Source organism: Daucus carota, chromosome 9, assembly GCF_001625215.2.
Source record: "Daucus carota subsp. sativus chromosome 9, DH1 v3.0, whole genome shotgun sequence".
In the NCBI taxonomy this organism is placed as follows: domain Eukaryota; kingdom Viridiplantae; phylum Streptophyta; class Magnoliopsida; order Apiales; family Apiaceae; genus Daucus; species Daucus carota.
Genome location: NC_030389.2, coordinates 41,590,225 through 41,605,061, shown reverse-complemented (window position 1 = coordinate 41,605,061; position 14,837 = coordinate 41,590,225). Strand labels below are relative to the sequence as shown.

Here is a 14,837-nt window from a genome sequence, read left to right as displayed (position 1 = left end):
TTATGGCTGGCTACCAACCTCCCACTTTTAGCCAGCCAGCCAAGCCAGCCTCCTGGACATATAAATTTAAATACTCTTTATTATTCTACTTTACTACTATAAGAGCAAGTCCAACAGTGTCCTTGCTGAAGCCCTAAATATAATATAAAAAATTATGTCCTAGTGGTTTAGGACATATTCAACTAACTTCAACTCCAACAATGTGCCTTATTTTCTCTATATGTTTCATATTTTATTATTAAAAGTTTATTTTCATCATTAAAATATAATATAAAGTAGAGAGAGAAAGAGAGTGTTGATTGGAATTTATTATAAAATATGGGATAGGGCAAGGAGAGAGAGTGCCTCAAAAATAGGGCTTGAAAGATTTGTCCTAGTGATATAAGGCATCACTAGGACATTGTTGGAGCAGTCTTTTTGAACAAATGCCCTAAATTTTAACTTAGGACATCAATTTGAGGCACTCTTGGACTTGCTCTAACGTGCTTTTGCTTCTACTAGAGCACCTCTTTATTTACTTAGCCAACTACCCAAACCAATACACAATTAAAACGAAGCGATCAGATTGCATTGCCCTTATTTTATGTTGCAGCTTGTGTGGTGCCTGCAATGTGGAACAGCTAGGCGATCACATGCCTTATTAAACCATCGCCTATACCGGCTTCTTTAATCGTCTTCAAGTTAGAGGATTCCTTTTAATTTAGACATTTTGTACTGCCGTAAAATATAATATTAAAATATAATTTTTTTCGTTTTTACCTAGATACAATTTCATACGATCTTATATATTTGCTGGACCATTTTTTAGTTAGATGATAGATTTCTATTGATTTCGATCTTATCAATAATAATGATCATTTCATGCATAAAAATTTCCGCTAATAAGATTTTGTTGAAAGACCTGTTGGGATGCCAACATCTCTCTAAGTCCTAACTCGAACCGTAACGCTGACTGTTACACTATAATGACTATAGTTGCGCAACTCTAACAAAGAGCTGCACAGGCATGTTGTGCAGTCGTGATAGTGCTGACAAATACTCATCTCCAACAATCCAAGCAGCTGCACAGGCATGTTGTGCAGCCGTGTTAGTGCTGGCAGATACTCATCTCCAACAATCCAACGAGTTACTGTTTTTGATATAATAATTAACGCTAGAGTCCTGAAAAGACCCTAGTTTCATTTCGCAACCCTTATATCGCTTATGATAAATAGACTGTGAGAGCAGATCAATAGAACTTGACACGAAGCTTGTATGCAGGTAATGCTGCCCATTTTTAATGGACTTCACGCTTTGCACTTACGGGGAATTAAGTGGCCCAGTTTCATCGACACTGAGGGCTCTTCTTCTTCATGCCTTTCGCGAGATTTATATTTACCAACAAATTATATTATAGTATCCTGTATATAGTTGGGGTAACCTTAATGAATTATAAAAACAGTGATCGGTACTTCAAATACAAAAATTTACTTAATATCATTGTTAAACTGAATTATGGATGAAGAAACACCAAATAAAATTCAAAAATAATATAAGAATGTTTTTATGAAAAAATATGTGTTTATGAGAATGTTGGAATATCTCTTAGTTATAATAAAGGGATCTATAAAGTAAAACCCTCAATATAAAACTCTCTCTCCCTCTCAAATCCTAACCTCCATTAAAAATAGATTCTTGAGGGGATTTCATCGGTTTTCACCAGTTTGAAAGCCTTGATCTCTTTTTTTCTTTTCTTGTTTGAAATCTTGTTTTCCTTTTAATAAGTTCTCAATTTATTTGGGTTTTGTTAGTCTCTTCTTCTCAGAGTTGGTTTTTGTTTTGGTGTGTTTTTGTTGTTCTCCATGACCGAGGTTATAAATCGGCATGATTTTCATGGGTTTGATTCCGTTTGAAGTTTATTAATGAATGGCATCTATGATCGATTGTTCAGAACATTCAGGTGAAAATCAATTAGGTGAAGACGAGTAGATACATTCAGATAATCTTCAAATCGATCGGGTGAAAATCAATTAGGTGAAAACGAGTAGATATATTCAAATAATCTTCAAATCGCTTAGTTGTCTTTCCAAGAATGAAAGATTCAACAACGATATAATTTAGCGTCTGTCCAATTTCGATTTTAAGTTGCTTGATTCTTGATATGAAATCAAATATAAATTTTTCTATAAAATTTCATGAGGTAAATAAAGGAACACATAACATGATCTATCACTTTGATTTTTTATCTTCGATTTTTCTAGTGTGTGCCCATGGACACACACTAAGCACCAAAATTTATAAATTTGATTAATTTTGATTGGTTGCTATCTCTTTATAATGGTGGACCCCCCTGTAAATTCACCAACCACACCAATCAAACTCCACCATACTTATAGAATTTGGAGCTGAGCATGTGCCCATGGGCGCACACTAGACAAACTCTTTTATCTTTATATTCACCAGTCGAATATCATCCTCGTTTGTCTCTCTCGTAGTCACTGTCTCCTCTCTCCTGCCATCTTTCCTAGCAATTTCAGGAGCTGCGTTCCCGTGCACATATATCGTAATCGTATCATCTCACACCAATACACCATGGCCACAACTTTAACATGTCGACAATCAAGCAGCACAAATATTTAAATAATTAAATGCTTAGTTATTTTTCGTACTAAATGTATTATTTTTAATATCAAAAAATAAGCTGTAACTAAATATTTTATTCCAGTCAAAGAAAATGCCGGGTCCTTGAAAATAAATTTTGAAATAAAAAAAATTAAATGAAACAAAAAAAACAAAAGTTTAAAAGGAAATATGATGTTGGCATACTGTTGCCAGCAAAGAGCAAACTGTTAGTGTGGTGGTAGAGCTCTCGTACCTTTTGCGGGAGGTCGGGAGTTCGACTCCACATGTGTGCGTGTGCTAATCAACTAGCAAAAAAAAGAAAGTTGGCATACTGTTAAATGTTACTCCCTCCGTCCCTTTTTACATGTCTCTTTTGAAAAAAAAAATTGTCCCAAATTACTTGTCCACTTCTCTTTTCAAAGCAACTTTTTGTATGTTTTTTCAAAATGTAACAACTTCCAATGTTTGACTAGTATATATATATACACAACTCTATCTAATTCATTACATTTATTAGGGATATGTATGAAAACAAGATATCCACCTAACATTTTCTTAAGATGCGTTATTTTTTCAAAAGGGACAAGTAAAAAGGGACGGAGGGAGTAACATCAGCGGTCAGCTCAGCCTCCATGGAGCGGGTCCCGAAGTCCCGAACAATTCCCCAGAAACATAAAATCAACTTTATTATTACCGGTACTATTCAAGTGGTCCTAAACTCAGACAAAAATATGACTGATCAACGATTCTCGTGTCGACTGGTCCAAATCTTATAAAATCCACTCATGATTCATTTGCTTGAGCAAATATAATATAGATCGTTTTTTGAATAAAAATTAAAAATAAAACTAATAAACTCAATCTTAAAGTTATAAATCACTGTATATGCATCCTCTTAAATCGGGGCAAAGCATGATCAACTATATTACTCGAAATTTATGATAGGACTCGTTCGTATAAATAAGTAGAAACATTTTTAATAGATTGAGAATATTGATTTTTCTCTTGCAGGTTCTACTTTTTTCCCAAATTTTTTATATATTCTTCTGTTTTGTTTTATAAGTCATTTTAGAAAATGTTGTTTGTTTATAAATATAGATCGTTCTCTCTTTTCAAAAATAGTTGGGTTGTCTAATGACTTTTGTTACCCTTATTTAGTGGGTGTTTGGCACGGGCTTATAAGCCCGGCTTCTGAATTATAAGTTAGAAGCACTTATTTGTACCGTTTGTGTAAGAAGTCAAGAAGTGCTTCTACTTATTTCCCAAACACTTTTATCACTTATAAGTCTTAACTTGCTTCTAACTTCTACTTCACTTTTTTACTTTAAGCAATAAGCATAAGCTCACCCAAACGGCCCCTTAATACCATGAGTCACGAGAAGAAAGAGGAAAGAGAGACATTAAATGAGGACAAAGATGGAAAAGAAAGGACTAATAAATGCTTTTTTGATGTAATAATGAACTTTCTTAATCTGTGTGAAAAAACCTTAAACGACCTATAAAACAAAGGAAAATGCTAGGGACCCCAAATATTTATCCCAAATTTTTTTCCCAAATGATGTGGCGAAATTTAATTGGTTGCATTCATTCCCATAATAATGAGGCCCCCCTGCAGATTCATCAATCACCCAATCAAATTTCGCCACTTGTTATCCATGTCATTTGGTAACAAATTTTGGGGAAAAAATTTGGGGTCTCTAGCATTGCTCTAAAACAAAACAGAGGCGTACTTTTTTGACTCTCACTTCTACTCAACTTAAATAATGTGACCGTTTGGGTAAATTTAAAATAAGTGCTTCTTGCTTAAAATAAATAAGTGGAGTAAAAGTTAAAAGCAAGATAAGACTTATAAGTGATTAAAGTGTTTGGAAAATAAGTAGAAGCCCTGAAACAAAAGCTAGCATTCCTAACTTTTTTTAAGTGCTTCTTGACCAACTTTCATGAAGAAAATTTTCCTTCCTTTTTTTTTTTTTGTCACAGGCTCACAGTATATAAAACCATCGATGACCAGCGAATAACACCTTACTCCCTCTGTCCAATTCAATTCTATACGTTTCTTTTTCACTACTCGACACGCACTTCAATACTCTTGTAAAATATAATTTTATAACTTATTTTTATAATATTTTTTTTCTGAATAAAAATATAACATTCAAACTTTTATTAAAAAAAAATCTTAAAAATAAGTTATAAAACTATAATTTACAGGAGCATTAAAGTCCGTGCCGCGTCCCGTTCCCCAATGTATACAACTCGGAGGGAGTATATAAATACAGATTGTAAGTTTGTAACATTATTTTTGTACTAATTGTTTCACAGAATCGAAGATACTTTGGTACAGTACTTGCTTAAAGTAAGACAAAAAAGTCTCACTTGTACACAAAACCTCCTCAAACTCCGTGGACTGTGGCCCTTGTCTTTGAAACTTGTTACTTTATCTCTTTACAAAATCAACACAAAATATAGAGCCCCAAAAAACAAATTAAAGGAATCAGAAACTTCTTTTTACAAAGTAAATTACTCCTTCATCCACATCTTCTGACTCAAAAATGCATTTCTCTACTTCACTGACCATTTTCACATTTTATTGCTTGTCTTTTTCAGTCAACTCTGCTTAGCCTCCAGCATGTTTTTCATAAGTTTTTGCATTTATAACACTTCACATTATTTTTTGAAGATTTTTTTACCCTCATGTTGAGCTCTAATCAGTCCTAATGTTGCTCAAACTTGTTCTTTTTTCAGATTGGTGATTGAGTTTTTTGATATTTTTTGGGCTGAGCTCTAGTTAATCCAGCTGTTGATAAAGATTGTTCCTTTTTCATTTTCTTGAAGACCCTTTTGAATGTTCTTGCAGATTGTGGTATAGTCTGATATGGGGTTTTGATTTTCTTGATTTTTGTTTTAGATCTGTAATATTTGTTCCAAGATTCTAGTTACTATGGTGGCTGAGCCTTGGCTAATGAAGATGAGGAGCAATGTTAGTGCAAATGTCAAGCAAGCCCTTTTACTTGAAGCTCCAAAAAAAGGTAATAAAAGGCAAGAACCTAAGCAAATTATTGGAATTCTTTCTTTTGAAGTTGCTAATGTGATGTCCAAAACTGTTATTTTGCACAAGTCTCTTGTTGATAATGAAATAGTAAAGCTTAAAGGTGAGATTTTTAATTCTGATGGCATCAAGGCCTTGATATCAAATGATGAGGTTTATCTTTTTGAGCTTGCCTTGGCTGAAAAGGTTGATGAATTAAACCGAGTGGCTGAGGTGGTTTCGAGATTGGGGAGAAAATGTTCTATTCCTGCGTTGCAAGGGTTTGAGCATGTGTATGGGGATATTGTTGGGGGAGTGATTGAAGTAAGAGAAATGGGATTTTTGGTTAAGGATATGGAGGGAATGATCAAGAAAATGGAAAAGTATGTGAATTCAACTGCAAAATTGTATGGGGAGATGGAGGTTTTGGGTGAGTTGGAACAATCAATAAAGAAGTTTCAGCGGGTTCAGTATGAAGAAAGTCGAAGGGCTTTTGAACAAAAATTGGTGTGTCGAAAGGAAGATGTGAGACATCTCAAGGAAATTTCACTTTGGAATCAGACTTATGATAAAGTAGTGGATTTGTTAGCAAGAACTGTGTGCACACTATATGTGCGAATTTGTCATGTCTTTGGCAGACCTGTTATGAAGGGAGAATTTGCTGGTAGTTCTATTTCAGGGGCACGATTCCATTTGAATGGCTCTGCTCATGTAAAGGAAGAATGTGGGATGAAACCAGGTCAAGTTGATGTATTACTTGGGAATTCTGTTTCAGTTAGTAGAGCGCTCAGCAAGACTTATAGTTATAATCACTCAGGCTTGATGGAGAAAGGTTTGGCAGATAGAAGAGAGTTGAATTTCAGACCTGAAGTTGCATCCCAGCGTGGTGATGTGTCACTATTTCGTGCTCCAAGTCATTTTGCATGTGGTTTTGGTCCAGGAAGGCTTCTCTTGGAGTGCCTCAGTGTGAGTAGTTCTGCATCAAAAGTCGATGACAATGATGATGATTCTGTTGGATATGATGATAGAATGAGTCAAGTTTCAGGTTGTTGTAGCATTTCTAGTGGAGTGAAGAAAGGTAACTCGAATCAATCAGATTGCTTCAGTCAATCTTTGCAAAGTAGTATGACAAACAATCCAAAATCTGGTCCCAAGAATAGGTTAATGACTTACGCTCCCCAAAGCACGGTTGGAGGATCGGCACTGGCCTTGCATTACGCAAATGTGGTAATTATCATAGAGAAGCTACTTCGATATCCTCATTTGGTTGGTGTCGAAGCTAGAGACGATTTATACTCTATGTTACCAGCAAGCTTAAAATTGTCCTTGAAGATTAGTATTAAGTCTTACATCAAAGATCTGGCAATTTTTGATGCTCCCCTTGCTCATGGTTGGAAAGAGAGGCTTGATCAAATACTCAAGTGGCTTGCTCCTATGGCACATAATATGATAAGGTGGCAAAGTGAGCGTAATTTTGAGCAGCAGCAGCAAATCGTTACACTAACCAATGTTCTTCTGCTCCAGACACTGTATTTTGCAGATAGAGCGAAGACAGAGGCGGCTATTTGTGAGCTTCTAGTTGGTTTGAATTATATATGTCGCTATGAGCATCAGCAAAATGCTTTATTGAATTGTGCAAGTAGTTTTGATTTCAGAGGTGACATGGACTGGCGGTCGCAACACTGAGTCTCACAGTAGTTGTTTGAGCTGCTAAGTTTGGATATATGAAGAGTGGTGAGTTTCTGAAGTTCAAAGCCATCCTTTTAACTTTTAAATGATAGTTTATTCAACACACTGGAGTAATCAAGATTCGGATATAAAGACATCTGTTTTCGTAAAATGGAGTTCATCAATGTACTTTGTTGTAACTTGTAAGGCTTAGAAGTTTTAGGCTAATGTACATAATTCCATTGTATGAAAACATATTATCTGCCACTCTTGTAGAACATACATCATGTATTGAATGAATATTGCTATTCTTTCTATTAATCCTCTCCACTCTGGATGATATGCTAAACTAGCTAATCACTAACTAGTCAGTGGCCAACTGATCTTACTGATTAAGATTTACAAGCTATTCCAAATGAGATTTAAGATTTACTTGGAAATATAGTGTCTGACTGTAATTGCATTGTTGTAATGTTTGTTGCCGCATAATGCTATCAGTCGTGCTCTGGTCAACAGCGGAACCATGAGGTTGCTGGCATACACTCATAGAGCCAGGGGGCTGTTGGTGTAGGTTCCAACAACAGCGGAACCATGAGGTTGCTGGCATACACTCATAGAGCCAGGGGGCTGTTGGTGTAGGTTCCAACTCTGCCGAACTTGCTATGAGAAGAATATCTTTCATGTCCTGCCTAAAGTTTCCAATTTTTTCAAAAAAGCCTCTGTTACATTATAGTATCCCTGGATATTTTGAAGTTCTAAATCCGGGCTGGCTGTGATCTACTGTTTGCATAAAGATGGATGTACTCGACTGCTTGTCCTGATAATAAGAATGAGGTGCTACCTGAATCAAACAAGCAAACAATTATTATTGCCTGCATTTTTATTGAGGGGGTGCATTCAGGGATTTTAAATGATTAATCATGAAACTCGAGTGTATTCAACTCAGATTTTAAAAACTGTATCAGAAGCTTGGATATTCAATTGAGTTTTTAAATTGACATGGCCTTTTATAACAATCAGCACAATGGTTAGACAAGAAGGGGCTCCATTGAGACATGTGGCGCACTCTTATGACCTGATTCTAAGTAAATGATATTTTGGTATTGGTATATTGTAAGGAAGGCTCTCCTTGTGGACTGGAGCACACTTTTAAGGGCTTGTTTATAAGTAGATGGTATTTTGGCATGGTATGTTGTGAGGAAGGCTCCTCTTATGAGGAGAACATGTTGTCATAAATACTTCCGGGTCTCCGGGTGATACCAAGATACCTCTCCGGACATATGAAGACGTAGACATCTGAAGCACATCCGGCGTGATCTAAAATCCTCAATCTTGTATTCTGATTTCTGCCCGGTTGTCCTTGTGTGGGGGCTTGAATAACGATCACATGTCTTGATCATGTATTCCAGTGGGTTGGCGTCATGGGGGGATTGAGACGATAGTATGTCTTGATTGTTTAGGGGGAAGCCTTGCCCTGTATTCTGGTGGGTATCCTCACCGGGGATAAGGGCTCGTCCTTACACCTAAAGAGTTGTCACGGTTATACCGCACGACTCGTTTCATGATACGAAAAGTAGCGGTTAGTGTCACCCTGATAATTAGAGGTAATGCTGAATCTGTAATGTATGTGGATTATAAGTTAGGTATTGAGCCTCAGGACCAGTTCTTGGTGGACTAGGATTCTCCTTCCTAGCATATTGGAACCGCATTGGCGGAAAACTCCTGAATATCTTAAATGACTAGTAGATAAGTCACTGCCTTAGATATGGTCTTATCTTCGAGAGAACCTACTTCTTATCTTAAATGTCTTGATCTCCTAGAACTACCTATGATTTGATCCATATTTGGTAAATAGACATATCGAAGGAATAACGACAACCGAGAGAACGAAAACAACCAAATATATCTCTAATCTTAGCCACCCTTAACCACCACTCTTTGATGAATTTCCGTCATATCACAATCGTGATACACTTTTGTTCTGACAACGAACCTCGTTATTGTTGATTATCAAATTCCTCCATCAACAATTCCGTTTTCAAATTTGGAGACTAATCTCTCTTTCATCCTTAAACCATAAAGTATATGTACTCCATGATATTTTCTTCTTTGAGTTTCCTTGGGCTGCACTGGCACCTGTCTCACAGCGTTTCTAGTAATTAGTTGAGACTCGAGGCTCCTCCTTGTGGCGGTTAGTATAAGTGGCCACGGGTCAAGTTTGTTGAGGCTGGCTAGGTAGCCAGGGTGGCTCATTGCGGCTTGAACCTTGGCATATTGGTTTTTCGAAAGAGTTTGACGAGGTAAAGGTGGTGCAGGTGAAAACTGAAAAGAGAAGAAAATTGTTGGCATTGAATACAATTGTGGAAGGGTAGCTGAGGTTTATTAGGGTTGGTGAGCTTGTTTTGTGTGTATACGATGGTTGATAAGTGATCTTGACTGTAACATATTCTTGACCACCATATTTTTATTCCCTCCGTCCCAAATAAAGAGCGAGCTGGTGTGACTTTTATGGAGATTAAGGAAAATGTGATAAAAAAATTAAATTTAGTTGAAAAATGGGTAAAGTGGTGAGATCCATCAAAATTTAATAATAGATTTGCGATAGTGGAGGAAATTTGTGGGGTAATAGTGTTTATATTATTATAAAATGAAGATAGTGGAAGAAAGTAGTGAGTATAATAGTAAAAAGTAGTGTTCAAAAATTGTAAATATACCAAGTTCATTCTTTTTGGGACATCAAAAAAAAAAATAAGAATCAATTAAAATGGGACGAACGGAGTATTTTTTAGTCCTGCATGTATAAAAAACACCTGCTAGCTCCAGATCTATGACATTTTTATCTGCTTATCATATCTTGAATTATTGATACGCAGGATTTTTGTATACCATCTTTTCTGATTCTTCACTTTGAACAATAAAAAACTCATCGTCAGACTCAACTACCCTCGGGCCTCGGGTGGTCCTTCCTCATAAACAGGACCATCACGGCTTTTTTATTATGAATAGTATTGTTAGGAGTTATATCGTATAAGAGGAACATGAAGCTAAAATATAAGTAAACAGAACAATTCTAATAATATTAGGTCTTTTGAAAAATTTTCAAAAACAAAACCGTGCAGGCTCGTCTAGCAATCGTCGATAGGCTCCGGAACAAGCCTAAGAAAGTGTCGAGCCCGATGTGAGAAGAGGGAGATTGTTTCCATGTACTTAAATGTTACTGATTCTGGTTTAATTGTCTGAACTAGCTGACCAGATGCTATTTCGCTCGATTTAGACTCTGAAAGATTAGTCTTCACCGTAGAAGGGTAGATGAGGTTTTACTTTCAAATCAAGGGTAGATGCTTAAATAAAGTAATCCAATAATGGTGGGAAAATATTTTGAACTTTTATATGGACTATGAGTATCATTTGCGTAGATTCAGTGCACGTGTAGATTCAGTTCAATAATTTTGCTTTGTCTTCGTGATATTTTGTAGATCCTTTCCAATAGTTTAACAACAGAATCCCATCACACTCAACCACCCCACATGTTAGTCCTTCCTCGTGAAGAGTATTTGCTTTTTCATTTAGATTTTTCTATTGTGTGTCCATGAGCACATGCTAAGCGCGGAATTTTACAAGTTTAGGAGATTTTAATTGGCTCTCCAATCTTAATAATGGTGAACCCCCTGCAAATACAACAACCACATCAATCAAAATCTCTCAAAACATATCAAATTTCGCGCTTAGCATGTGCACACAGGTACACACCGGACAAACCATTTTCATATTACTCAAAATTACAAACTTCCGAAACTCAATCATTTGCATTTAAACATTTCAACTGCAATCTCCAGAGACTGAATGATTTGCACTTGTGGTTTCAAAGATTCGAGAAACTTACAGTAGTAACAACATTGTTGAATTATTTAAGTTTTTATAAGCCCGGATACATAAAACAGAGGAATGAAACATTTAAATGATATCTTATCACAAACAATAAACGTTGTTGAACTAGTTACGTATTTATAAGCCCGGATATATAAAACTGACGAATGAAACATGTAGATGATATCTTATCATATTGTGCTTATAACCTGATATAAGCACATTACTTTTATTACACACCACACTTTCGAGATCATGACAGAAATTGGCTGAGATAGCTTGACATTTCTTAAATGAATGCGGAAAGAATCTATCCAAGCTTTTAATGTAATTGAAGCTTCAAGACATCAAACAGAGAACTAAATTTACTCATACTGGCCCTGGAGAGAGCAATCCCAACTTCCATTCCTCCTTTTAAGTCTCTACTCTCTGTCAAACAAATAGAAGTTCCTCTATCGACCGAAATCTTTTCGATCTTGTTAGGCTTTCCCAATCCGAAATCCATGTCATATAGATCCACTTTTGGTGATCCCACAACAATTACATTCACATTCGATTCCAGCATCTCTTCCCATTCTGCAATCCACCTCTTTGCATCTCTGAGAACTTCTTGGTCCAAGTCTTTGATCTTTTTTCCGATTGCTTTTGCTGCCATAACTATCCCGTTTTCACTAACTAAATCACTCTCCATGGCACCTGCCCTGCCAAATGCAACGCAATTTCCAAAATAATTACTTGGAACGGTGAAATCAAGGCGAGTAATCCCGCCTGCAATAAATCCAAAATAAGCCGGTTTTTCACTGACATTTGCGCTTGTGATCCCCTGACATTCCATCAAACAGACCCATACTAATGAGCAAGCCAACACATATGCCGAAAGAAGACTCGGCTGTGGCTGATTCATTTGCTTGCATTTCGCGATGATTATTGTCTTAATTCTCTGCAGATCATCGATGCTCAACACGAACGTGGACTGGACCATGTCAGAGGCATCAAAAGTCTGACAATTCCGCGAAATCACTCTGTTCCGCCACTGATTCAGAAGAGCTGTTTCGAGTTCCTGATTGGGATCAATCATCACATTTCTATCGAAAGATGGTGGGGAATTAGTAACATGTAGCGATAACTTCTCTTCTTGTAATGACTTGCAAGTTGAAGCCCATGTCTTCATGAAGATGTTATAAGTTCTTTCATCCGCAACTACATGCTGAAAGGCCACCCCAATAGACATTCCAATGTCACCAAAAACCGTGATTTGCACGGCTAATGAAGGAATGCTGATCATATTATTCGACTCTGTTGAATTTAAGTCCGGGACTAAAGACAAGAGTTTCCATACATCTTTCGGATGATTGCTAGAGAGGTGACCAAATGCATCAGCTTCCCCTTCTGCAATAGTAAAGGCCACGGAGTCCCCGTGGCTGTACACAATTTGCGGCTTAGAGGGGGTAGAAATGTTTCCCGAAAAGGGTGAAAATTGTTGGAGAGTCAAGGCCAAAGAGTGCTTAAGAAAGGGAATGATAGTTGTGGTATTAGTAGAGTTTGAGAATTTGTAGAAAAAAATGGACTTATTTGGTGAGAAAAAAAGCCAAGGGATGTCGAGAAAAGTTAGGGGCAGAGATATTGGAGTTGTGTTTGGTGGTGGAGAGACTTGGCATTCAGCAACAATCTTTATGTTGAAGCTTGGAGCCATGGAAATCTGAGAGAGAATTAGAGGTTAGTATGAGGTTTCTGATTGGTTCAGACTTCAGCAGGCCTAAAAAGCTTGATAAATAGTCAGATGGTCGTGGTACTTGTAATTTGTTTGGTAATGGAAGACAAAGTTGAGATTATTATGTGAAGGAGATGTTGTATTATTGTATTTGCGCACGCCACCAATGGGTGTTAGACTGACTGTTAGGTGACCACATATTATTATGCTACTTTTTCCAAAACATATTTTGCCTGTTTAAGTGATTTAATAAGTGATTTAATGAATGCATTTTGTAAAAAAAAGAATAGGAAAAAATCTCGCACTTTAATAGGAAAACAGCAAAAGATGAAGCATCAATGATTTCCCCCTGCCAATGTGTCCCATTCATAAAAATTGCTAGAGATAATTATTAAAGCTTACTAGTGGGGTATCCAAATTGAAGTTGAGGTTCGCTGCCATTCATTCGAAGAAGAATTATTACTCATCTACTCCTTTCGTCCCAAAATAAGCGTCGTTTTAACTTTTTTTTCCACGTAATTTGAGGTGCAGAAAAATCATATTTCTACGTATTATTTTTCAAAATCTTCTTTTTCTAAATAAAAATTTAACATCTATATTGTTATTTAAAAAAAAATGGAAAATAATGTGTGACAATATGTTTTTCTTACACCCTAAATTACGTGCTTTAAGTCAAAACGACACTTATTTTGGATGGAAAGAGTAATTAGCGGAAAAAAAGAAGAATTATTACTCCATCAAGGTGTTCGCAGACGCCTTTGTTTCGAACATAATTCCTCCTACTATAGCAGATGCCGGGGCTGTTTGGCTAACGAGATGCCGACTTCTTTCGGCACTTTAGGTTACTTCTATTTCCTAACTGGAAACTTTTTAAATTAATACTCGGTAAATTAATAAACTCTTTAAAATAATAAATTTGTCCGGTCTCGATTCGGGCCAATGTTAAAAATTGAAAAACTTGATAAAATGATAAGATGATAATTTTTCGGGAGATCTCTTTATAATTTTCAGTCCTAAAAAAATATAAATTAATAATTCATAGAAACTTATTTAAGAATACTTTTCTCTTGTTTATATTTACTGTACAGTACTTCAAACGTCCTTATTCATTTCCAATACATATGAACACAATATTTACTAATTTACGTTGAGTCGCAGGGTTCGCTACAATGTAATTCTAGAAGGCATGGACTAGTTTGCCTTTTTGTTTGATATGTAAAGTATAATTGGTTAAAAAACTCTTTAAATTAATAATTATTAATTTATCGATAAATTAATAACTCTCTAAATTAATAAATTTCTTCGGTCCCGACATTATTAATTTATAGAGTTTTTACTGTATTGTTATTGAAAAGAAACAGAAGTTTTTTTTTGGTTTTTGAAGACAAAAGCCGGAAGTCACGAAAGCTAGCTTTCTTTGGACATTTTCAGTGATTTGCATTAATTATAAAGTTTTCATATTTCTAATTTCTAATGTGTGAAACTGTATTTATTAATAAAGTTTCTTATATTTTGGATTAATAGGAAAAAAATCACTGAACTCATGACCAATTTACAGTTGGGTCATTAGACTCAAAAAGTTTGCAAACGGATCACAGAACTAAATTTAACTTACAGTCAACTCATTGAACTAATAAAAACTTGCATTTATTCCACTGTGCCGTTAATTATGAGTTGACTTTAACGGAATCCGTTAAAAAAATATAAAAAATATAAAAATTTGAAAATAATATAAAATTCGATTTTCTCAAAAAATTCTGAAAACTTAAAAAAAATCTGAAAATTTTGAAAAAACTTTAAGAATTATGGAATGTTTTTAAAAAATATGAAAAATGTAAAAACTTTGAAAAAAACTAAAAAATCTGGAAATTCAAAAATATACCTATATTTTTTAAGTTAAAAAAATTTCAGATTTTTTTCCAAATTTCCAGATTTTTTCGAAGTTTTAAATTTTCAAAACCGAGT

The 14,837-nt window shown here is 35.6% G+C and overlaps 2 protein-coding genes across 2 annotated transcripts; one reads left to right on the top strand and one right to left on the bottom strand.

The window, feature by feature from the left end:
- The first annotated feature begins 5,030 nt into the window (after nucleotides 1-5,030).
- LOC108200529 (uncharacterized) lies at nucleotides 5,031-7,615 on the top strand. The gene has a single exon (XM_017368718.2). It carries the CDS (start codon nucleotides 5,540-5,542, stop codon nucleotides 7,310-7,312), a length of 1,773 nt encoding a protein of 590 aa, XP_017224207.1. The 5' UTR covers nucleotides 5,031-5,539; the 3' UTR covers nucleotides 7,313-7,615.
- Nucleotides 7,616-11,279: 3,664 nt separating this feature from the next.
- Nucleotides 11,280-12,963, bottom strand: LOC108200651 (coumaroyl-CoA:anthocyanidin 3-O-glucoside-6''-O-coumaroyltransferase 1). Its single transcript, XM_017368872.2, has one exon. The coding sequence runs from the start codon at nucleotides 12,852-12,854 to the stop codon at nucleotides 11,484-11,486; it is 1,371 nt and encodes a 456-aa protein (XP_017224361.1). The 5' UTR covers nucleotides 12,855-12,963; the 3' UTR covers nucleotides 11,280-11,483.
- Between the last annotated feature and the right edge of the window lie 1,874 nt (nucleotides 12,964-14,837).

Coding starts and splice junctions, on each gene's coding strand:
- LOC108200529 (XM_017368718.2), top strand. CDS start 5,540: ATGGTGGCTGAGCCTTGGCTAATGAAGATGAGGAGCAATGTTAGTGCA.
- LOC108200651 (XM_017368872.2), bottom strand. CDS start 12,854: ATGGCTCCAAGCTTCAACATAAAGATTGTTGCTGAATGCCAAGTCTCT.